This window comes from Somniosus microcephalus, chromosome 1 (assembly GCF_052327205.1).
Source record: "Somniosus microcephalus isolate GS21.2 chromosome 1, FLI_Smic_1.0, whole genome shotgun sequence".
Taxonomy (NCBI): Eukaryota; Metazoa; Chordata; class Chondrichthyes; order Squaliformes; family Somniosidae; genus Somniosus; species Somniosus microcephalus.
In genome coordinates this window covers 438,505,182-438,527,527 of record NC_140987.1, presented here as the reverse complement: position 1 = coordinate 438,527,527, position 22,346 = coordinate 438,505,182, and the positions used below count along the sequence as shown (strand labels likewise).

At 48.2% G+C, this 22,346-nt stretch overlaps 1 protein-coding gene across 5 annotated transcripts; it reads left to right on the top strand.

The window, feature by feature from the left end:
• Positions 1-14,743: 14,743 nt before the first annotated feature.
• LOC147125330 (protein EOLA1) lies at positions 14,744-21,914 on the top strand. Of its 5 annotated transcripts, none has more exons than XM_086001376.1 (4): positions 14,773-14,815; positions 14,910-14,970; positions 18,379-18,694; positions 21,505-21,914. In XM_086001376.1, exons 3-4 carry the CDS (start codon positions 18,442-18,444, stop codon positions 21,750-21,752), a joined length of 501 nt encoding a protein of 166 aa, XP_085857502.1. In that variant the 5' UTR covers positions 14,773-14,815; positions 14,910-14,970; positions 18,379-18,441; the 3' UTR covers positions 21,753-21,914. The 5 variants fall into 5 exon arrangements, with proteins under 5 accessions (XP_085857536.1, XP_085857502.1, XP_085857525.1 ...); XM_086001391.1 differs by having other exon boundaries at positions 14,796-14,821; XM_086001410.1 differs by lacking the exon at positions 14,910-14,970 and having other exon boundaries at positions 14,744-14,815.
• The last annotated feature ends 432 nt before the right edge of the window (positions 21,915-22,346 follow it).

Below are 22,346 nucleotides of genomic sequence, written 5' to 3'. Positions count from 1 at the left end.
TGAGATGAGGAGGAATTTCTTCACTCAGAGGGTTGTGAATCTTTGGAATTCTCTGCCCCAGAGGGCTGTGGAGGCTGAGTCTTTGAGTATATTCAAGGCTGCGATTGAGAGGTTTCTGGACTCTCGGGGAATCAAGGGATATGGGGCTAGGGCAGGAAAGTGGAGTTGAGGTCGAAGATCAGCCATGATCTTACTGAATGGCGGAGCAGGCTCGAGGGGCCGTGTAGCCTACTCCTGCTCCTAAGTCTTATGTTCTTATGAAAGCACACTTTATGTGACCTACAGTCAGTGTTCCCTCTAATTTTTTTGGTGTTGCGCAGCCCATTCACATTTCCCCGCCTGCGCAGTTTTTCCATTCATACAAACCATCAACAGTTTACTTTCCAATCACTTCATATTTTCTTCCTTTCCATTTTAATCAGGCCACGGAGAGGAAATGTGGAATTATACACACTCCTTCCAATTGGAATTCCTAACCCCCCCCCCGCCTTCCCCCCAATGCCCATATATGGCTCTGGGTTTACTACAACCTGACCTCATCGTAATTCTATCTCTGCTGTTGAGTAGGACATATCTAATGAGGGGCCTCTGGACACATGAAAAAAAATTGCCTGTACTTGTACGCACTGCATAAGAAAGAATGTGCATTTCTATAGCGCCTTTCACGTCCTCAAGACGTCCCAAAGCACTTTACAGCCAATGAAGTACTTTTTGGAGTGTAGTCACTGTTTGTAATGTAGGAAACGCGGCAGCCAATTTGCGCACAGCAAGCTCCCACAAACAGCAATGTGACAAGGACCAGATTGTTTTGGTGATGTTGGTTGAGGGATAAATATTGGCCCCAGGACACCGGGGAGAACTCCCCCCCTGCCCGTCTTCCAAAGAGTGCCACGGGATCTTTTATGCCCACCTGAATGTCAGCCTAGATTTTCTGCTCAAGTTTCTGGAGTGGGACTTGAACCCACAATAGCCTGATTCAGAGGCGAGAATGTTACCAACTGAGCTATGGTTTTAAGCACAGCCAATTACAACACAGATTTTATCAATTATTTTATTTTCCTACTAAAATTCACTGTTAATAAAAGGCCACTGAATAAATAGGGACCACCCTCAATTGCAAGTAGCTGCTTTCAGTCGATACATTTTTACTCACCAACAGAATAACGTTCCTACAAGATAAAGGTTAATTTGCACCAAAGTTAATGAAAGAGGCAGTGGTGTTAAAGTGGGGCTAACAAGCCAGCCATTGCCCTGCATCCACTTGCTTCTCAGTCTCAGTTCATTGTTCAGCTTGGCACAAAGCACCAGCGTGTTTTGGCAGAAAGCTATTTTCTGCTGGCTTCAATTCAAACTGCTTTCTGTGAAGAAGGGGAGTAAAGAAGACAGAGAAATATTGTGTCAGAGCCAGAATCCGATGTAAGGGACGGAACTGCACGTTCAAGACATGACAGTCCTTAAAGACAAGGACTGAAGTTGTGGGTCTGGGGGTAAAAAGTCCATCAATTTGGTTTCAGGTTGATTTAATCTTGTGCCGCTTCACTTTTGAACCCGAACGCAGTCACATTATGATTGCCCACATTACAAACAGAGAATCCACTTCAAAAAAGTACTTCATAGGCTGCAAAACGCTTTGGGACGTCCGGTGGTCGTGAAAGGCGCCACAGAAATACAAGTCTTTCTTTCTTTTACCAGCTGTCACTAGTTAACCCAAATACCTTCCATCGGGCAAGTCCGAACAACTAGACCATGGAGGCTACCAGACTGGCAGACTTTGAGTTTTCATATATAACAGCAAGGGGTTTCAATAATACTCTGCTACTAAAAAGCTCAAGGTGCTTAGATTTGGGAAATGCAGGTTTCTGTTTTATTTTGGCCAGTTACTCGGAGATATTCAAGTGCAACCCGAGATGAAAATTAGTGTGAAAGGTATAGAGGGAGCAGAATTCTTAAAATGCATTCAGGAGAACTTCTTTTAGCCAGTATGTACCAAGCCCAACAAGAGAGGGGGCGGTTCTGGACCTAGTTTTAGGGAATGAAGCTGGGCAGGTGGAAAGGGTATCAGTGGGAGAGCAGATTGGTGGTAGTGATCATAAATTCAGTTAGATTTAGGGTAGTTATGGAAAAGGACAAGGACAGACCAGGAATAAAAGTTCTCAATTGGGGAAAAGCTAATTTTACCAAGCTGAGAGGTGATTTAGCCAAAGTGGACTAGAGACAGAAACTTGAAGGTAAATCAGTGTCAGAGCAGTGGGGGGCATTCAAGGAGGAGATAGTGAGGATTCAGAGCAAGCATATTCCCTTAAAAAAGGGTGGGACTAACAAATCTGGAGCTCCCTGGATGTCAAGGGGCATACAGGGTAGGATAAAGAAAAAAAGGGAAGCTTATGACAGATACCGAGGACTCAATACTGCAGAAAGCCTAGAGGAGTATAGAAATTAAATAGGAAATTAGGAAAGCAAAGAGAGGGCATGAAAAAATATTGGCAAGTAAAATCAAGGAAAACCCAACGATGTTTTATAAATACATTAAGAGCAAGAGGATAACTAAAGTAAGAGTCGGGCCTATTAGGGACCATAAAGGTAACCTGTGTGTGGAAGCGGAAGACATGGGTAGGGTTCTTAATGAATACTTTGCATCTGTTGTCACAAAAGAGAGGGATGATGCAGACATTGCGATCAGGGAGGAGGTGTGTGAAATATTAGATGAAATAAACATAGTGAAAGAGGAAGTATTAAGGGGTTTAGCATCTTTGAAAGTGAATAAATCCCCAGGCCCGGATGAAATGTACCCCAGACTGTTAAGAGAAGTAAGAGAGGAAATAGCAGAGTACGATAGCAAAATACTGCAGATGCTGGAAATCCGAAATAACAACAGAAAATGCTGGAAAAACTCAGCAGGCCAGGCAACATCCATGGAGAGAAAACGGAGTCAACGTTTCGGGTAAAACCCCTTTGTCAAGTCTTGACAAAGGGGTTTTCACCCGAAACGTTGACTCTATTTTCTCTCCACGGATGTTGCCTGGCCTGCTGAGTTTTTCCAGCATTTTCTGTTGTTATTTAGGAACTAGCAGAGGCTCTGCCCATCATTTTCCAATCCTCTCTGGCTACAGGTGTGGTGCCAGAGGACTGGAGGACTGCTAACATGGTACCGTTGTTTAAAAAGAGAGAAAGGGATAGACCGAGTAATTACAGGCCAGTCAGCCTAACCTCGGTGGTGGGAAAATTATTGGAAAAAATTCTGAGGGACAGAATAAATCTTCATTTAGAAAGACACGGATTAATCAGGGACAGTCAGCATGGATTTGTTATGGGGAGGTCGTGTCTGACTAACTTGATTAAATTTTTTGAGGAGATAACAAGGAGGGTCGATGAGGTTAGTACATTTGATGTAGTCTATATGGACTTTAGTAAGGCTTTTGATAAGGTCCCACATGGCAGACTGGTCATGAAAGCAAAGCCCATGGGATCCAAGGCAAAGTGGCAAGTTGGATCCAAAATTGGCTCAGAGGCAGGAAACAAAGGGTAATGGTCGAAGGGGGTGTTTGTGACTGGAAGGCTGTTTCCAGTGGGGTTCCGCAGGGCTCAGTACTGGGTCCTTTGCTTTTTGTGGTATATGTCAATGATTTGGACTTGAATGTAGGAAGTATGATTAAGAAGTTTGCAGATGATTCAAAAATTGTCCTTGTTGTTGATAATGAAGAACACTGCAGACCGCAGGAGGATATCAATGGACTGATCAGGTGGGCAGAACAGTGGCAAACGGAATTCAATCTGGAGAAGTGTGAGGTTATACATTTGGGGAGGGCTAACAAGGCAAATGAATACACTATAAATGGTAGGACACTGAGAAGCGTAGAAGATCAGAGGGACCTTGGAGTTCATGTCCACAGATCCCTGAAGGTAGCAGGACAGGTAGATAAGGTGGTTAAGAAGGCACACGGGATACTTGCCTTTATTAGCCGAGGCATAGAATATAAGAGCAGGGAGGTTCTGCTTGAACTGTATAAAACACTAGTTAGGCCTCAGCTAGAGTACTGCGTGCAGTTCTGGTCACCACATTACAGGAAGGATGTGATTGCACTAGAGAGGGTGCAGAGGAGATTTACGAGGATGTTGCCTGGGCTGGGGAATTTTAGCTATGAGGAAAGATTGGACAGGCTGGAGTTGTTTTCTTTGGAATAGAGGAGGCTGAGGGGAGATTTAATTGAGGCGTATAAAATTATGAGGGGCCTAGATAGAGTGGATAGGAAGGACCTATTTCCCTTAGCAGAGGGGTCAATAACCAGGGGGCATAGTTTAAAGTAATTGGTCGGAAGTTTAGAGGGGATTTGAGGAGAAATGTTTTCACCCAGAGGGTGGCGGGGGTCTGGAACTCACTGCCTGAAAGGGTGGTAGAGGCAGAAACCCTCATCACATTTAAAAAGTACTTGGATATACACTTGAAGCGCCGTAACCTGCAGGGCTACGGACCGAGAGCTGGACAGTGGGATTAGGCTGGAGAGCTCTTTGTCGGTCGGCACGGACAAGATGGGCCGAATGGCCTCCTTCTGCGCTGTAAATTTCTATGATTCTCTGGTGACTCAGCTTTGGGGTTATCTCAATCTCCTGATCGGAGAGTGTCTGCCTTCCGCTCAGCACCTCTCCCTGACAGCACAGCTGAGATACGGACTTCACCGTGTGGGGAAATCACATGTCTCACCAGATTATGGCCCGGTGCTTTGGCAACACCCACCAGCTACATCACCACGTCAGCCCAGCATTCTACCTGTAGTAGACACCGTCTCACTATGACATATTTTAATGTTCTCTATACGGATGTATTTCTGTTGACGGTTCCCTTTTTAATAGAAAAACGAAATACTGCGGATGCTGGAAATCTGAAATAAAAACAGAAAATGCTGGAAACACTCAGCAGGTCAGGCAGCATCTGTGGAGAGAGAAACAGAGTTAATGTTTCAGGTCGATGGCCCTTCGTCAGAACTGGAAAAAGTTAGAGATGGAACAGATTTTTAGCAAGTACAGAGGGCGGGGAAAGGAGGGAGGGGAGGAAAGAACAAAAGGGAAGGTCTGTGATAGGACGGAAGGCAGGAGAGATTAAAAGACAAAAGGGATAGCGGTGCCAGGCAAAAGGAGATTGTAATGGGACAAGTAAAGAAACAAAAGATGGGTCTAGAGGAGGTGTAAATGGCAACATCAGAATCATCAGCACCTGCTGTCTGCGAAAATGAGAGCAGTGGCTATGATCTGAAATTGGTGAACTCAATGTTGAGTCTGGAAGGTTGTAAAGCCCTTGTTGCAATGTAGATTTTTCAAAGATCCAAAAGATCTACTGTACTTAAATGTAGACCACATTCTAAACATAAAAGACATATATCGTTGTTCCTTTATCGTCACTGGGTTCAAAATCCTTGAACTCCCAATCTGACAGCTCTGTGGGAGTACCTTCACCACACGGACTGCAGCGGTTCAAGGCGGCGGCTCACCACCACCTTCTCAAGGGCAACTAGGGATGGGCAATAAATGCTGGCCTTGCCAGTGACGGCCACATCCCGCAAATAAATGTTAAAAAAATGTCAGGGATGTGAAAATCCCATTCAGCCCATTGGTGATCAGCCCTCTAGTACGCCACACACTCTACACACCAAAGTGGTTTCTGCTTCACTGCCTTGCTAAAGTCGATGTGTAAACGCGGAATCAGATTGACTTCCCGTTGCACCAGGAATTGAAAAGTGCAACCCAGCCCAAACTGCAGATCCCTTACCGCAGTGTAAGTGCAGTCTCCATACCCAGAACAAATTGCAGATCCCTTACTGCAGTGTAAGTGCAGTCTCCATACCCAGCCCAAACTGCAGATCCCTTACTGCAGTGTAAGTGCAGTCTCCATACCCGGCCCAAACTGCAGATCCCTTACTGCAGTGTAAGTGCAGTCTCCATACCCAGAGCAAATTGCAGATCCCTTACTGCAGTGTAAGTGCAGTCTCCAAACCCAGCCCAAACTGCAGATCCCTTACTGCAGTGTAAGTGCAGTCTCCATACCCGGCCCAAACTGCAGATCCCTTACCGCAGTGTAAGTGCAGTCTCCATACCCAGCCCAAACTGCAGATCCCTTACTGCAGTGTAAGTGCAGTCTCCATACCCGGCCCAAACTGCAGATCCCTTACTGCAGTGTAAGTGCAGTCTCCATACCCGGCCCAAACTGCAGATCCCTTACTGCAGTGTAAGTGCAGTCTCCATACCCAGCCCAAACTGCAGGGCCTAGAAATTCAGTTGCGTTCGCCAGCCGTTAACGCCATAAGAGGGGTAGATTTCCAGCGCTAGGCGCTTAGCGCCCGGGCGCAGCGCGATCTGCGCCTCGCCCCAACTTCAGTTGACATTTAGCGCCGGCGCAAAGTGTTAGCGCCCGCTCAGCTGCGCGCGCAGCTTATGACGTCATTTCGTCGTGCAACGCTGTTTGTGCGCCCCAAACCGGAAATTCAGTGGCGCCCGCCCAATGTGGGCGTGGCGCTGTTAAGAACTGTGAAGTGGAACGCAGCAGAGGCCCTGCGGGCCTCGGGGAGCGCTAATTAAAGGGCACTTTCACTGAACTATAAAGGCCAGCCATTTTGCTGCAATGACTTTAGTGCTTTGGATTTCTGGACACAGACCAAGGAACAGACCTTACTGATTTGGGACAACATAGGAGAGGTATTTTTGGCTTCTGGCCAGAGCTTGGAAATTTGACTCTTTGTGATTTCACTGTTTGCAAGTTCATTATGGGGGCTGCATGGGGCTCCAACCCTCAGTTCCAGCATTATGTGCGAAGGGCTCGCAGACGCTGTGTGAGAGGGCCAGCCATGCCTAGACGCAGAGGGGCCATCAGGCGTCGGCAACGTAGGCCTTACCCACTCAGGGAATACCGGCAGCAGGTGTCCTATCTCACCATGACTGCCGCGCATTGTGTTAAGAGGCTGCGCTTCAGAAGGGAGGTGGTTGCAGAGATCTGCCAGCTGCTTCACAGAGATCTGCATCCACAGCTGATGTGCAGGACCTCTCTGTCGGTGGAAGTGAAGGTCACGGTGGCTCTGAACTTTTATGCAAGCGGCTCCTTCCAAGCCGCTGCTGGGGACATAGCGAACATCTCCCAGTTCGCCATGCATCGCTGCATCCGGCAGGTCACCGATGCCCTTTTCACAAGGAGACAACAATTCATCTCCTTCCCCATGACCCTAGAGAGGCAGGAGCAGCGTGCAGTCGGATTTGCCAGGATCGCCGACTTCCCCACGGTGCAGGGCGCCATTGACTGCACGCATGTGGCTATGCGGGCACCTATCGACAATGCCGAGGATTACCGCAACCGGAAGGGCTACCATTCCCTTAATGTACAGCTGGTGTGTGACCACAGGCAGCGCATCCTAGCTGTCAATGCCCGCTTTCCAGGAAGCAGGCACGATGCATTTATCCTGCGCCAGACTACTGTGGCTGACATGTTCGAGGCACAGCCTCCACCAAGGGGATGGCTTATTGGGGACAAGGGCTACCCTTTGTGTACATGGCTCATGACCCCGCTCCGCGCGCCCAGGACCCCTGCGGAGGAGGCATACAACGAAAGCCATCAAGCCACAAGGAACATCATAGAGCAAACGATTGGCGTCCTGAAGCAACGGTTCCGCTGCCTGGATCGATCCGGCGGATCTCTACAGTATTCGCCGGATAGAGTCTCCCAGTTCGTCGTCGTTTGCTGCATGCTGCACAACCTGGCTATCCGCAGGACTCAGGCACTGCCACCTCACGTTGGGCCACCACCTCAGGAGGACGAGCACGAGGACCATGAGGAGGAGGAGGAGGAGGATGAGGAGTACCAGCCCAGAAGGGAGGCACAAGGTCCAAGGGCCGTCCGCCGGCGGCTTATTGAACGACACTTCTAGGCCCCCTGTCAGGGAATGGCTTGTGGCAATGAACGCACCTGAATGCAGCCACTCCGCAAGCCCTCAGCCGGTTAACGCAACAACCACTTGAAACATGACACCTGGACAAGCTGAATAAATAGAAAGCTTTATTTAACAAACTCAGGGCCCTTCCCACATGAAACAGAAAAACAGACAAGACCCCCAAAAAAGTGAAAAACATATCTCACTCCCACAACCTGGGGAGGAATAACAAAACTTGTCAATCCAATTGGCCTTCATCTTCGGCCTTTCCAAAATAAGCCCCCCCCCTCCAGAACACAAACACCCCCATATAAAAAAAACAGTTGGCCACACCCTCTACTTGGTGTGCCGAGAGGGCGAGTCCTTGTGCAGGCTTCTCCGGCCCCTGCCCGACCTGTTGCTCCGCCTCAACCTGGGCCCTGTGGGTGTTGGAAGGCTGGGGGAAGGCTCCTGAGGGGCACCAAGCGTATCGGCAGATGCCCTTGGGGGTCGGCCTAGACGAGGTCCGGCCCTGGAGGGGCCGGCTGCTGACTGCTGCAGCTGTGGCTGGGCAGCATCAGTCTCTGCAGCAGCTCGTCGCACCTTGGCTGGGGGAGTGGCAGTGGCGGCTGCAGCAATGGGGGCAAGCTGGCTGATGCCAGGCGCTCGCTGGTCGCCAGAGACACAGGCACTCGGCCGGGCTGGCACTGCAGCAAGCGCAGCAATCTGGTGGAGGCCAGACCGCTGTGCTGCAGCAGGGCAGCGGGTGCCCTGTCGATGCTTCCGTGTCACAGCGAGTGTGGCAGAAGTGAGTGCCCGAACTGCCCTGTTCTGTGCCCGCATCAGATCAGCCAGTGTCTGCACGGCACCACTCATGAACTCGCGACTCGCGTCCTGTGCTGCCGCGAGTTGGTCGACACCCCTGGCCTCTGCTGCAACGAGTTGTTCCACACCCCTGGCCTGTGCTGCCACGAGTTGTTCCACACCCCTGGCCTGTGCTGCCACGAGTTGTTCCACACCCCTGGCCTGTGCTGCCGCGAGTTGTTCCGCACCCCTGGCCTGTGAGTCCCCGAAAGCGGCCACACTATGAGCCAGGGACTCAATGGCCTGAGGCAACTGTCCCACAACCCCCATGAACTCGTTGTGGCGCCGCTCGGAGGCCGCGGACATTTCATCAAGGAGGCGCACCTCCTGGGCGAGGACCGTCTCCAGACTGGAGGGCGGACTCTCCATCTGGGGAGAATGCCGCCGAGCTGCCCGACCCTTCCCGCGTGCCTGGACGCCACTGGGCCCAGGAGCTGCGCCCCCCTGCAACACTTCCCCCCTCTGGGGTGAAGGCCGCCGTGCTGCCCGACCCTTCCCGCGTGCCTGGACGCCACTGGGCCCAGGAGCTGCACCCCCCTGCAACACTTCCCCCTGGCTCTCCTCCAGGCAAGACGTGTCCCCTCCATTGCCAACCCCTGGCGCGGATGAGGGTTCCCCCGATGTGCCGCCTTCCTCTTGGCCCTCGACGTCCTCCTCTTCCAAGGGACTGGCACACTCAGCTTCATGGACCTCCTCCTCACCAGCTGAAAGCAGGAAGGCACAAGAGTAGCTTTAGAGTGAGGACAGGGCGTCAGCGAGGGAGGCATGAGTGGTGGCATTATGCGCATTGGTCGGACAGTGGCAAAGGATGTAGATCTGAAGCGCAAGGGGAACGAAAGAGGTCCAAACGGTCATGTCCTTACCATTGGGGCCCAGCACAGGGTCGGCATCTCCAACAGCAACGGGGCCAACCACCCGGCCACGCATGAGTCGAGCCACGCGCTCCTCCAGGTCGCTGAGCTCCTGGAACTGGCCACGGCCTCCCCCGGTGACATTCCGGCTCTTCATATTCTTCGCCAGCTTGGCCTGCAAGAGAAAGGACGGCCTCTAAGTACAGTGTGTTGCCCTGTTGTTGTGTGCACTGCCTCCCATGGTTGAATAGCTTGGCCAGTGTGTTGCCCTGTTGTTGTGTGCACTGCCTCCCATGGTCGAATAGCTTGGCCAGTGTGTAAAGTGCAGAAAGTGCTATTGATGATCATGCCAGTGCCATAGCTGCTGGAGGAGGGCTGGCCATTAGGCCTTTGAGGTCCCTTTGCCCATAATGTGAGGTGCACATGCAAGGATGAGGAAGACACTGGAAAGGGTACTCACCTTCACCATCCGAGTGAGGTCGTTGTACTTCTTGCGGCATTGGTCCGCACTCCACGGGACATCGCTGGTGGATGACACCCTGTGGGCGATTTCCCTCCAGGCTCTCCTGTACTGCCTCCTGGGAGCCTTCTTGCCACTGTCCGGGCACAAGATCTCTCTTCTCTTTTCAAAAGCCTTAAACAGCACCCTCAAAGCATGCTCTGAGAAGCGCTGCGCTCGTTCACGGGCCTTCTGCATGGCTTCAGGCGCTATTTGGGTCCACCAGCAGTGTTCAGGCCTAGCTGCAGGGCTCCACTATCCAGGGCGTGGCAGCAGACCAAGTCGACCCTTCCCCCCTTTAAGAGCTGGCCGGCGTCAGGGTGTCTGCTGTCAATCAAAACATGACCGCACCTGCGCTGCGCCCGGCCTCGGCGTTATCAGTCCGCACCGCCGGCTTAGCGCCTAAAGATAGGAGTGCAACGCCAGTTTCAGCGCTCGCCCAAACTCCTTGGACAAATCTACTGAATTTCGGCGAAGTGGCCTACACTTTCCGGCGGGCGCTAACTTTAGCGCCCGCCCGACTTTAGCGCCCCAAAAGTGGCGCGACTGAATTTCTAGGCCCAGATCCCTTACTGCAGTGTAAGTGCAGTCTCCATACCCAGCCCAAACTGTGAGGAGGATGTCGTGAAACTCCAGCACGATTTGGACAGGTTGGGTGATTGGGCAGAAACATGGCAAATGCACTATAATGTGGATAAATGTGAGGTTATCCACTTTGGTGGCAAAAACAGGAAGGCAGATTATTATTTGAATGGTAATAGATTGGGAGAAGGGGAAGTGCAAAGAGACCTGGGTGTTCTTGTACACCAGTCGCTGAAGGTAAGCATGCAGGTGCAGCAGGCGGTTAAGAAGGCAAATGGTATGTTGGCCTTCGTAGCAAGAGGGTTCGAGTACAAGAACAAGGATGTCTTGCTGCAGTTGTACAGGGCCTTGGTGAGACCACACCTTGAGTATTGTGTGCAGTTTTGGTCGCCTTACCTGAGGAAGGATGTTCTTGCCATGGAGGGAGTGCAGCGAAGATTCACCAGGCTGATACCTGGGATGGCAGGAATGACGTATGAGGAGAGATTGTGTCGACTGGGCTTATACTCACTGGAGTTTAGAAGATTGAGAGGGGATCTCATCGAAACCTATAAAATTCTGTCAGGCCTGGACAGACTAGATGCAGGAAGGATGTTTCTGATGGCCGGGGAGTCCAGAACCAGGGGTCATAGTCTAAGGATAAGGGGTAAGCCATTTAGGACTGAAATGAGGAGGAATTTCTTCACCCAGAGAGTGGTGAACCTGTGGAATTCTCTGCCACAGAGGGCGGTGGAGGCCAGTTCATTAAGTATATTCAAGAAAGAGTTAGATATATTTCTTACGGCTAAAGGGATCAAGGGATATGGGGAGAAGGCAGGGACCGGGTACTGAATTTGGATGATCAGCCATGATCTCATTGAATGGCGGAGCAGGCTCGAAGGGCCGAATGGCCTACTCCTGCTCCTATCTTCTATGTATCTATGTATCTATGCAGATCCCTTACTGCAGTGTAAGTGCAGTCTCCATACCCAGAGCAAACTGCAGATCCCTTACTGCAGTGTAAGTGCAGTCTCCATACCCAGAGCAAACTGCAGATCCCTTACTGCAGTGTAAGTGCAGTCTCCATACCCAGCCCAAACTGCAGATCCCTTACTGCAGTGTAAGTGCAGTCTCCATACCCAGAGCAAACTTGAGCTAGCTGTGGGCAGCATATATGCGCCACTAACTGTCCCAACTTAGCTTCCAATAGCATTTTGAATATTCTTAATGTTTATATCTCTACTACACTGCCTGGCAGCTTATTCAAAGCATTGATTACTGTAAGTTAGCAAGTTCTCCCATATTGAAGTTTTAAATTTATCTCCTTTGGTCCTACTCTCATAACTTACTTTAAAGTAACAATCTCGGATTGCCTTGTTTGCGTTTCTGAATATTTTGCGCCCCTTGTTGAGATTCTCCCACAACAGTTTTCTTTCCGGACCGGAGAGCTTTAGTTTCGCTAATCTTTCTTCCTAGCACATCACACGGTGTCAGTCCAGCTGATCGTCTCTGATGGCACACAGCATTCTTGAGGACACTTGGAGCTTAAGGAGTCAGGAAAATAAAATGGTGTCAAAGGAAGGTTTACAGTTGCAATCAAAACCTGCTGTTGTTCGACTGGTAGACATCTCACCTTAAGTGCACAACATGAAGCCTCTTTTATATCAATAGCCTATTCTGCGATTCCCATGCTAGTTCCTTTGAAACGCATATACTAAAAGGCCATAGGAGCACTTCTCCATAATATTAAACCGTTTATTAATTAACGTAAAGCAAAATCATCAATGAAATTTTTATTGACTACATTGGGCCAAATGTCCTTTTGTCTTCCTTGATGTTTTTTATGCTTCTTATGGTAGTTTGACTTTATGCAATGGAAGGTGAAATGCTGCATAAAAAGAATTTAATGGCAGTTTGTTGCTTTATTGGGGACTTTTTGGACAGGCTCAGTTCTGTAAATTCTGCTGAAGCGCTGCCCCATTAGTTACAAGGGTAAGTCTGTGCTGTACCAGATGCTATATTGCCTCAACAACCCTTTGCTTCAATCTGGCAGTTCCATTTCCCCAGTGAATTCTTGTGGCCTCTTTAAGAGCGACTATTAATTCAGTGCCTATTAGTGACAAATTATGGGCATTTTTGTGTTATGGCCTTTCACCCACCAGCTACTGGATTGAGACCATCCCAAGCTCATTTCACTTAGGACTATTACAGCCTTCGGAGAAAGCAGACCCACATCCATCAGTCTGAGCTGGATCTGAACGCTGGCCCCCGTCGATGACAGTGGCAGTGCTGTGATTCACTGCGCTATCCACTTCTTATTCCTATTTAAAATGACAAATTCTATCCCTCACCAAGGTTGCACCATCGCTCGCTTTCGCTCTTACCTCACTCCTACAGGGCTGGAAACCTCCCCCATGCTTTCATCGCCTCTAGACTTGACTTCTCCAACACCCTCTATGTTCCACCTTGCGACTTCGCTCCCTATCTTCAAATCTCCAGCTCATCCAAAGAATCCACGGCCTGTGGCCTATCCTGCACCAAGTCCCACTCACCAATAAGCCCTGACAACGCCAGGTCTGTAATCTGTCGGCAATTCTGGGGGAGTCACCTTTTGCGTAGTCCAAAACTAAACAGGAGTACGGCAGTGTCAAGGATGAAGAATGGAGTTGATGGTGACAATATGACAATTTATGCCCCCAATATCTTCCTATTTTTCTCCCTTGCTCTCCTCAAGGTGCTGATGCTAGTTGGGATACGGTACAGCACGAGTCTCAGCTAACCCTCCGGTACATCGCTCAAGCAGGCAATCTTCACTCAAGATCCCGGACAGCGAGTGTTACTGGACTATTCGACTGCTAAAGGAATCATTGCACAACACAATCCTATTCTCACTTAACACCCGCCCAGACATTTCCCAGCAATGGATAGCACTGACTGGTTCTTTTCCCTTCCTTCGCCCAGGCCTATTGTAGCACTGCGCCTGTTTTCCCTACTGTGACCAGCTTAATCAAACACAGACCAGCAATCAAACCTGGGACCTTGTCTTCTGTGTGACCTGGTGCTGTACAGGGTGATTAATCTATTGCAGGTGACATCATCTATTAATTGTTGATTGATGTTAAAACAAATTATATTTCACAAAATACTTACATAAAACATTTAGTAAATAATCTGAAATTTTGATGCAAATTTGGATAAAGTAACCTAGGTGCTTATTGATAATTATCATTTCGGTACGCTGTGTGTTAGTTAAGTGTCAGTTTTAGTTCTGTGGTTGCACTTTTGCCTCTGAGTCAGAGTGCTACATGGTCAGAGATGACATCTTTTGAATGAAATATTAAATCAAAGATCTATTTGCTCTTTAAACTGGGCGTAAAAGATCCCATGACACGATTCAAAGAACAGCAAGAGTGTTCTCCTGGTGTCCTAGCCAACATCACTGCTGTTCTCGACATTACAAAAGTGACTGCATTTCAAAAGTACTTTGTTGGGACATTCTGAGGTAGTGAAAGGTGCTATACAAATGCAAGTTCTTTAAATATAGAACTGTAGTAAGAATAAAGTAAGTGATGTGCTTCCGTACAGATCAACCCGCATAATTAATAGTGTTAAATTACAGTACTGCTAAACTGATCCCTGCTTCTACCCAAGAGAGATCACTAATAGCCAATCAATCACGGGTTGGCAGGAATGCTTTAAAACTGAAGCTTCTGTTGTCCAATTTGCATTTAAGGAATGTTTCGGACAGCACACTCAGAAACAGACTGTCTGACCCAGAATTATACAGGTCACAAGCAACAGCAGGTAGCTCAAATGAGCGCAAGGTAAAATGTAACTTGGACACCCAGTTAAGTGTTCAACTTCCTCAGGGCACAGCCTCAGATATTGCTGTTTAACATTTTACACACTGATAAAGATTGACTAGTCAGACCTAGATCAAGGAACATATTATACAGGGTATGTGAAAGGAGAGACCGGAGGGCTAAATGGCCTTTTATCACTCCAAATCTTCATACAGTGTTTTCATTGAGACTGGCCCAGGAACGTCTATGCTGTTGATTAGTTAGGCCTGTGGATGTTAAACCATTGACGTTAGCATGATGGACTGGTTTGGGCTGGCACTTCCTGTTCAAGTTTCCAGGCTGCAGTTAGCTGTGAGTGTGAGTGTGTGAATAGATTCTGTATTCCTTTTCAGTGTCGTGCATAGTCAGACTTTAACCTGAGATTCTGCTCTGTTTTCCAACCTAGTTGTGATGCGGCCAGTTCGCAGAGGATGTCTCTGCTGCCAAAGCAGTGTCCCATGAGAAAGGTCAGCCTGGAGTCTCAGTAAAGATTTTTTTCTTTCTTATTCCATAGCTGTTGTAAATAATCCCAGGGATAAACTTAATCCACTTGTGGCCTGCAAATAGTATTTGGAATTGAACCCGAGCTTCCTGTGTGACAAGCGAGAATTCTACTGAGCTACAATAATGCTTTAAACCCATTTCTAATACAGGATTATAAATATGCAATTTTATCCAAATTAGGCACTTCCGTTTGTGCTGCCAGTGTGTTAAGCCTCATGGAGTTGATGCCTTTCTTACCTCTAGACCTGGCTATTCCAGTGCCTCCCTGGCCAGCCTCCTACCTTCCGCAAGCCTGAGGTCATCCAAAACTCGGCTGCCCGTGTCCTAACTCGCGCCAAGTCCCGTTCACCCATCGCCCCCTGTGCTCGCTGACCTACACTAGCACCCAGTCTGGCAGTGCCTCAATTTTAAAATTCTCATCCTTGTTTTCAAATCCCTCCATGGCCTCACCCCACCCTATCCCTGTAATCTTCTCCAGCCCTACAACTCGCCCCCCCGGAAATATCTGCGCTCCTCCAATTGTGCCCTCTAGCGCATCACCGATTTCCATCGCTCCACCATTGGTGGCCGTGCCTTCAGCTGCATAGGCCCTAAGCTCTGGAATTCCCTCCCTGGACACCTCTGCCTCACTACCTCTCTACCTCTCTCGCCTCCTTTAAGACGCTCCTTAGAACCTGCCTCTCTGACCACCTATCCTAATATCTCCTGATGTGGCTCGGTAACGCTCCTGTGAAGCGCCTTGGGATGTTTTACTACGTTAAAGGTGCCATATAAATGCAAGCTGTTGTTGCAATGCTGGCTTATGGGATGGTGCCATAGACTGTTGCTCAGGGCAACCTTCCGCCACGCACCTCATGCAGCACCACCTCAATTTCAGGAGCTCTCAAACAGGAGGTCAGATTGCAGTCCCTGCCTGAACCTCACACTTCCTTTCCCTTCACTTCCGTCTGCCACTTCAAATTGCGCTGCCCTTTACTCCATGGCGAGAGCTACAGGTGGATTGAGAAGCCTTTTAAGGCAATCCAAAAACTTTCTGAATTTTTGTTTCCTCCCTTTAAGTGTCCCTCATCCCTTTAACTCTGACTTACCATGCAGTTTTCTCCCACAAGTCATAATTATGCAAAATAATTCAGACATGGATGGGTAGGGAATGGGGGTGGGGGGGTAGGGAATGGGGGTGGGGGGGGTAGGGAATGGGGGTGGGGGGGGTAGGGAATGGGAGTGGGGGGGGTAGGGAATGGGAGTGGGGGGGTAGGGAATGGGAGTGGGGGGGTAGGGAATGGGAGTGGGGGGGGTAGGGAATGGGAATGGGGTAGGGAATGGGGTGGAATGGGGTAGGGAATGGAGTGGGGGGTGGGGAATGGAGTGGAATGGGGGTAGGGAATGGGGTGGGGAATGGAGTGGGGGGTGGGGAATGGAGTGGGGTGGGGGGGGGATTGGTGCTGCCATGTTGTGAGGATGAATGTGAGAGACTGCAGGAGGACATAGCCAGGATAGAGGAATGGGCAGATATGAGACACATGTGGCTCAAAATAGATATGTGAGAAGTGCGTTTTGGGGGGAAGGGCACAGAACATAAACACGCTAAAAGGTAACTTGCCAAAGGGTTAGAGGAACCGGCAGACTGAGGGCTTCAGACACAAGGATCTTTAAAAGTAGGATTGCAAATAGAAAAAAGCCATAAAATAAAAGGGCAAACAGGATCCTGGGGTTTATATCTCGGGAGCATTAAATACATAAGCAAAGAGGGGGGGGGGATGGTGAATCTGTTCAAGGTGTTGGTTAGGCCACAGTTCATTTTAGGAACCAAGTTATAGAAAGGATATTGGAACCTTGGAAAAGGTGCCGTGTAGATTTACTCGGAGAATACTACTGAGATGAGAGGATTTGGTTATAATGCGAGACTAGAAACGGTTATGGGAGATCTAGTTAATAGAAGTTTTCACATTTCTGAAAAAGTTTGAGAGGGCAAATAGTAAAAGATGATTTCTCCTGGTTGGTGAGTTGGTAACAAGGCAGTGTAAATTTAGGATTAGTGCGAGAAATACAGAGAGGTTAGAAGATTCTTTTTTTACTGCAAAAAGTTTATTGGAATCTGGAATGTGAATTAGTCGTGACATCCAAGAAGGACGTGGATAAACACTGTTTAAAAAAAACCTTAAAAGGTACGGGGCAAGAACAGAGAAATGGGATTAGATCATTCCGGTGTGGAGCTAGAACCAGCAGAGACAAGGCTGGCCAGACAGCAACAACTCATAGAATGATACAGCACAGAAGGAGGCCATTCGGCCCATCGAGTCCGTGCCGGCTCTTTCGAAGAGCAATCCAGTCAGTCCCGCTCCCCCGCTCTATCTCCACATCCCTGCAATTATTTATCCAAATTCCGTTTCAAAACTACAATTGGATCTGTTTTTCTCATGTCGCCTCTGGTTCTTTTGCCAATCAGCTTCAATCTGTGCCCTCTGGTTATCAACCCTTCAGCCATTGGAAACAGTTTCTCTTTATTTACTTTATCTAAACCCTTCCTGATTTTAAACACCTCTATCAAATCTCCACTTAGCCTTCTCTGCTCTAAGGAGAACAACCCCAGCTTCTCCAGTCCATCCACGTAACTGTAATCCCTCATCCCTGGAACCATTCTTCAGTAACTGTTTTGAACCCAGTCCTGCCACCCTCAAAGATTTGTGCACAAACACCCCCAGGACCCGCTGTTCTTGCTCCCCTGTAAAATTGTACATTTAGCTTGTATTGTCTTCTCCTCATTCTTCCTACCAGCAGTGGCAAAATTTTCAGGGTGAATAGCTACAGACTGGCTGAGAGTGAGATGCAATTAATGGACTGCTGCGCAACTCATTGGTAACACAACCAAGCTATTAAACCTTTGGATTTCAAAACCTGTTTTAAGATTTGAGGGGTGGGTGGGGGAGGAGGAGGAGTTAGTTATTGTATAACTGGTACATTATTTTCAGGACAACTCGAGCTGCGCTACGATCCATACTCTCTCCTGAGTTTGTTTCTTCCACCGAGGGTCAGACGGTTTGGTGCTGCATATGCACCCAATTAAAGGTTTTTAATGAGGTAGAAGGAGGGAATGCATTGAAAGGATAAGTGAAAACCGAGACACAAAGCTGACCTCAGCTTATAATTGGAAGTGTAATATAAATTGTGTCTTAAAGACAGACTCTAGTCGCTGCTCTTTAGAGTCCAAAATTAATCTACGCCATCAGTTTTGCATGTTTGTGAAATAGGCATTTATGTCTCAAAGCTGAAAAAGTATTTTAGTAACCAGTAGGGTTAAGCCTCTTAATTAAAACATTTGGGTTAACACTCTGGCTGAGACTATGATATTTGTTTCTATCTTTTTCTTGCAGATTCAGATCTGAAATAGGTTTATTGTAGCTGGCCCTTCTTTGTAGGGGTTTACAAACCCTCCAATGAGAGTTGGGTGCCTCTCGTTCAGGCAGCCATATGCAAGTCTGATATTGAGCAGGGTGAAGACACTGGAGACACGCTGGAGACCTCTGCTGGCTGACCTACAGAACTGCACCCTGGCCATTCACATAGCCCACAAGGACTGGGAGGACTCGGAGTGGAGAGACATCCTCACTCACACCGTGGGAATGAACCGGTCCCAAATACAGAGCCTGCTGGACGAAGGGGAGAAGTTTGGCAGAGGAGTGATTGTAGGTAAGACGAGGGGTTCCAGAATTCTGTTTCGTTTTAAAATTTAGCTCAATGATGTGTAAATGCAGAGGGGGCACGCAGCAGGCTGCGAACTCAACACCCACCTTCTCACTTCTCCCACTCGTCCTCCGCATTCATGGCTGAAGTGGGAGAAGCAGATGAAGTGATGCACTTCTCACGGACTGTAAGCACCACTCGATTAGTCGGATATTACACCAGACTTCGTTGCACCTAAGTTAAGAAATGCTAGTTTGAGTTGTCATACAGCTCATCAATTACATAACATCAGTGCTTCAATAACTTTATAATTGTTCACTGTCATTTCCTCTTGTGCTATCTATTGCTTGTTGTCAACTATTTATATATTACCTATTGCAAATATGCCTTTTCACAAACGTACGTGCATGCATTTGACACTAGGTTAAGAAAAAAGATTTACATTTCTATAGCGCCTTTCACGACCTCAGGACGTCCCAAAGCGCTTTACAGCCAATGAAGTACGATTTGAAGTGCAGTCACTGTTGTAATGTAGGAAACGCAGCAGCCAATTTGCGCACAGCAAGCTCCCACAAACAGCAAAGTGATAATAAAGATAGCCAAGGAAGACTGGGGTCACTTTTTTTATTTTCTTCCCATTCTCCTCGCCCCTCCTGAAAGTGAGATGTTCTGCAGGTGCGAGCAGCTGCCTGTACCTCGGCCAGGTGACAATTTTCTACCTGACTAATTTCCTTTCTTCTTACGCAGGGATGCTGAGGCCAATTGCAGCACTCCTATTCCTACCTCAGCTGAGCTCAACTAGCATTCCAGGGATTGAACATGTGGCCTCATCCGCGCCTTTGCCACCTCCAGCCTCGACTGTACCAACGCTCTCCCGGCCAGCCTCCCAGCCTCCACCTTTCGTAAACCTCAGTTCACATCCAAAACTCTGCTTGCCGTATCCTACCCGGTGCCAAGTCCCGCTCACCCGTCACTCCTGTTCTTACTGGCCTACATTGGCTCCCAGTCCCCCAACACCTCCAATTTAAAATTCCCATCCTCGTGTGTAAATTCCCTTCATGGCTTTGCCGCTCCCTATCTCTGTAAATGGAGAAGTGCAGGCCAGTATGGACTACAATTTATGTAATCCATTTATATCACCTTTCTGTAAAGGTGGTGTAAATAGATTAACCATGATCTTATTGAATGGCGGAGCAGGCTTGAGGGGCCGTATGGCCTACTCCTGCTCTTACTTCTTATTAGTCCCATCTACTGGCAGATATTCAGCACTGCATGAACCTGCTGCATTTGTAATAAGCAACACCTACTGTTCTCCAAAATCTACATACAGGTCCTGTACTTAAGGACAGCGATCAATGTCTTGAAAGCTTGTCAACATCATTTAAAAACAATGTAAACCCATCCCATCTTTCCCTCAGACACTCCCGATGACATGCACCTTCTTTGGTTGAAAACATAATGAGCTGGAGACTTGGGGCTCGATCTTAATAGCTGAGGAGATAAGTTTGGAGGAGGGTCGGCAGCGAAAATTGGAAAAAATGGCTTCAGACTGCCAACCCGTCTCCATGCAATTTTCGTGTCGGGTCAGCCGCTCCCAAACTGACCCGACTGGAACTGGTGGGACAGGTAGTTAACAACCTGTTAACTGCCTTGCTAATTCTATTTTGATAGTGATTTCCCATTTTCATGCTTCTGGCTCCTGTTTCCCGTCTCGCCAGAAACAGGCCAGCTGCAAGGAGACGAGTTGCTGGAGGACATGATTTGTAGTTATTGGTGCAGCACTTTAAAAGTGCTCCTATAATATGGCTGACATTCAAGCTGACACCCATCTGCACTGGCGGCCATGTCTTCAGTCGTCTAGGCCCCATGCTCTGGAATTTCCTTCCCAAACCCCTCCGTCTATCCACCTCCTTTGACACAGCTTTAGGTTACCTCTCCTATTATCTCCTCCTTTGTCTCTGCCCATTTTTACCTGATTACACCACTTCCGTAAAGTGCCGTGGGACATTTTTCGACATTAAAGGCACTATATAAATGCAAGTTGTTGAGGCCTTCCTGGACCATGTGGCTCAGTGCCATACTCAGCGGTTTACTTACCATCATTTAATGCAATTGTAAATTGACTCAATAGTACAAATCATCAGGTTGTTTAAATTGATGATTATTGTAAAATCATAATGAACTGGATCTGTCTGCTGCTGTATTTTACTGTTACTGCCATCTGAGCAGCCTTGCTATGATGTGTTTACAGGAGACTGTGTTCTCTGCCACTCAGTAATGACTCATGCAGCAATCGTATTCTGCACTGCATCACGATGCAAATTCACTTCCCTTGGACTGTGAATTCTCATTGGGTCATCGGTGGAGTTATTAACAATGCGCGAAGGAGAAGAAGGAAAGTGATGGAGAGGACAGCACACCTACACTTTGTGGCTGTCAATTGTCTTTAGTGCAGAGGTGGGGGTCGACCGTCTAGTCTTCGCTGCTGGGAGTATCGTTTAAGCTGAGTCGGTTAAGCAGGGCTGGGGGAGGGAGGAAAGAATTTGGAACTAAATCAGATGTTGGGGCAGACGGGCTGGGTAATTTCATTTGAGAATATCTTAAGTTTCTCTTTGAAGTTTGAAGCACCTCATAAACCCTTGGCATTTTAAGCTGTTGAATAGATGGTGACAGCTTGGGAAAATGTGCCCTTCTTATTGTGATGCGTCCTACCCAACAGAAGCGCATTGTAAACGGTCAGGTTGTGTATAATGATCAACACATCCAACTAGCTTCACCATTGTACAAAATAAAATTCCCCTCTGTGTGTACTATAGGCTTAGTCGATGTTGGAGACACCTGGCAATGCCCCAGTGATTGGGGCCCTGATGAAATGAGGAAGTTGGAGAAACAAGCCGTTCTACGTGGGCTCGAACAGAAATATCTCACCACCTTGTCCAATCCAAGATGGCTGCTTGAGCCAATCCCAGCCAGAGGACACAAAGATGTGTGGATGGTGGATATCCCTGACGAACTGATTCCCTCACGACCACGGGCAGCGGGACTACAATCACCTGATACATAGGAAGAACATACAGAACTATTGTGATGTAGAAAGCGGGGGAAAAGTCACCGCATGCTGACGGAGGTACCCTGAAAATAATGCTTTTAATTCCCCAGTTTTTGTAATGTTTCTTTTTGTGTATTGCTGTTTTTAAGTTTGTGGAAATAAATAAATTGCAGAACACGAAGGGCTGGATTTTCATTCAGCAGTCGGGAAGGAGGCGGGACTACAACTTTCAGGTTTTAGTCCTGCCTCCATCGACGTCCGGCCAATCCACTCGATTTTCCCTTGATTGACCTTGTTGAGCCCGCCCAGCGGGCTCAGCAGGCCAATTAAGGGCCACCCGGCAACAGGTGACGTCACAGACTGAAATTTCATCTGTCAAGAGTTTTTGACAGATGAAATATCAGTGTTTCACAGCTGTTTGAAGCTGTCAAACACTGACAGTCTGACTTCTAACCTGAGTCCTTCTACGCAGACTCAGTTAGAAATCTCACTGACGCTGAAGGCTGTCACTTTTGACAGCTCGCAGCCATTCAGCTTTCAGTTCCGGCTGAGTGATGGACTCCCGACGCCTAGAGGAAGAAAGGCTGTTAAGGTAAGTACAGGTAAGTA

What these genes read in the sequence shown, in the direction of transcription:
- LOC147125330 (XM_086001410.1), top strand. Translation starts at nt 18,442, where the DNA reads ATGAGAGTTGGGTGCCTCTCGTTCAGGCAGCCATATGCAAGTCTGATA. An exon ending in TGGCAGAGGAGTGATTGTAG is followed by an intron (nt 18,695 to 21,504) that starts GTAAGACGAGGG and finishes TGTGTACTATAG; the next exon opens with GCTTAGTCGATGTTGGAGAC.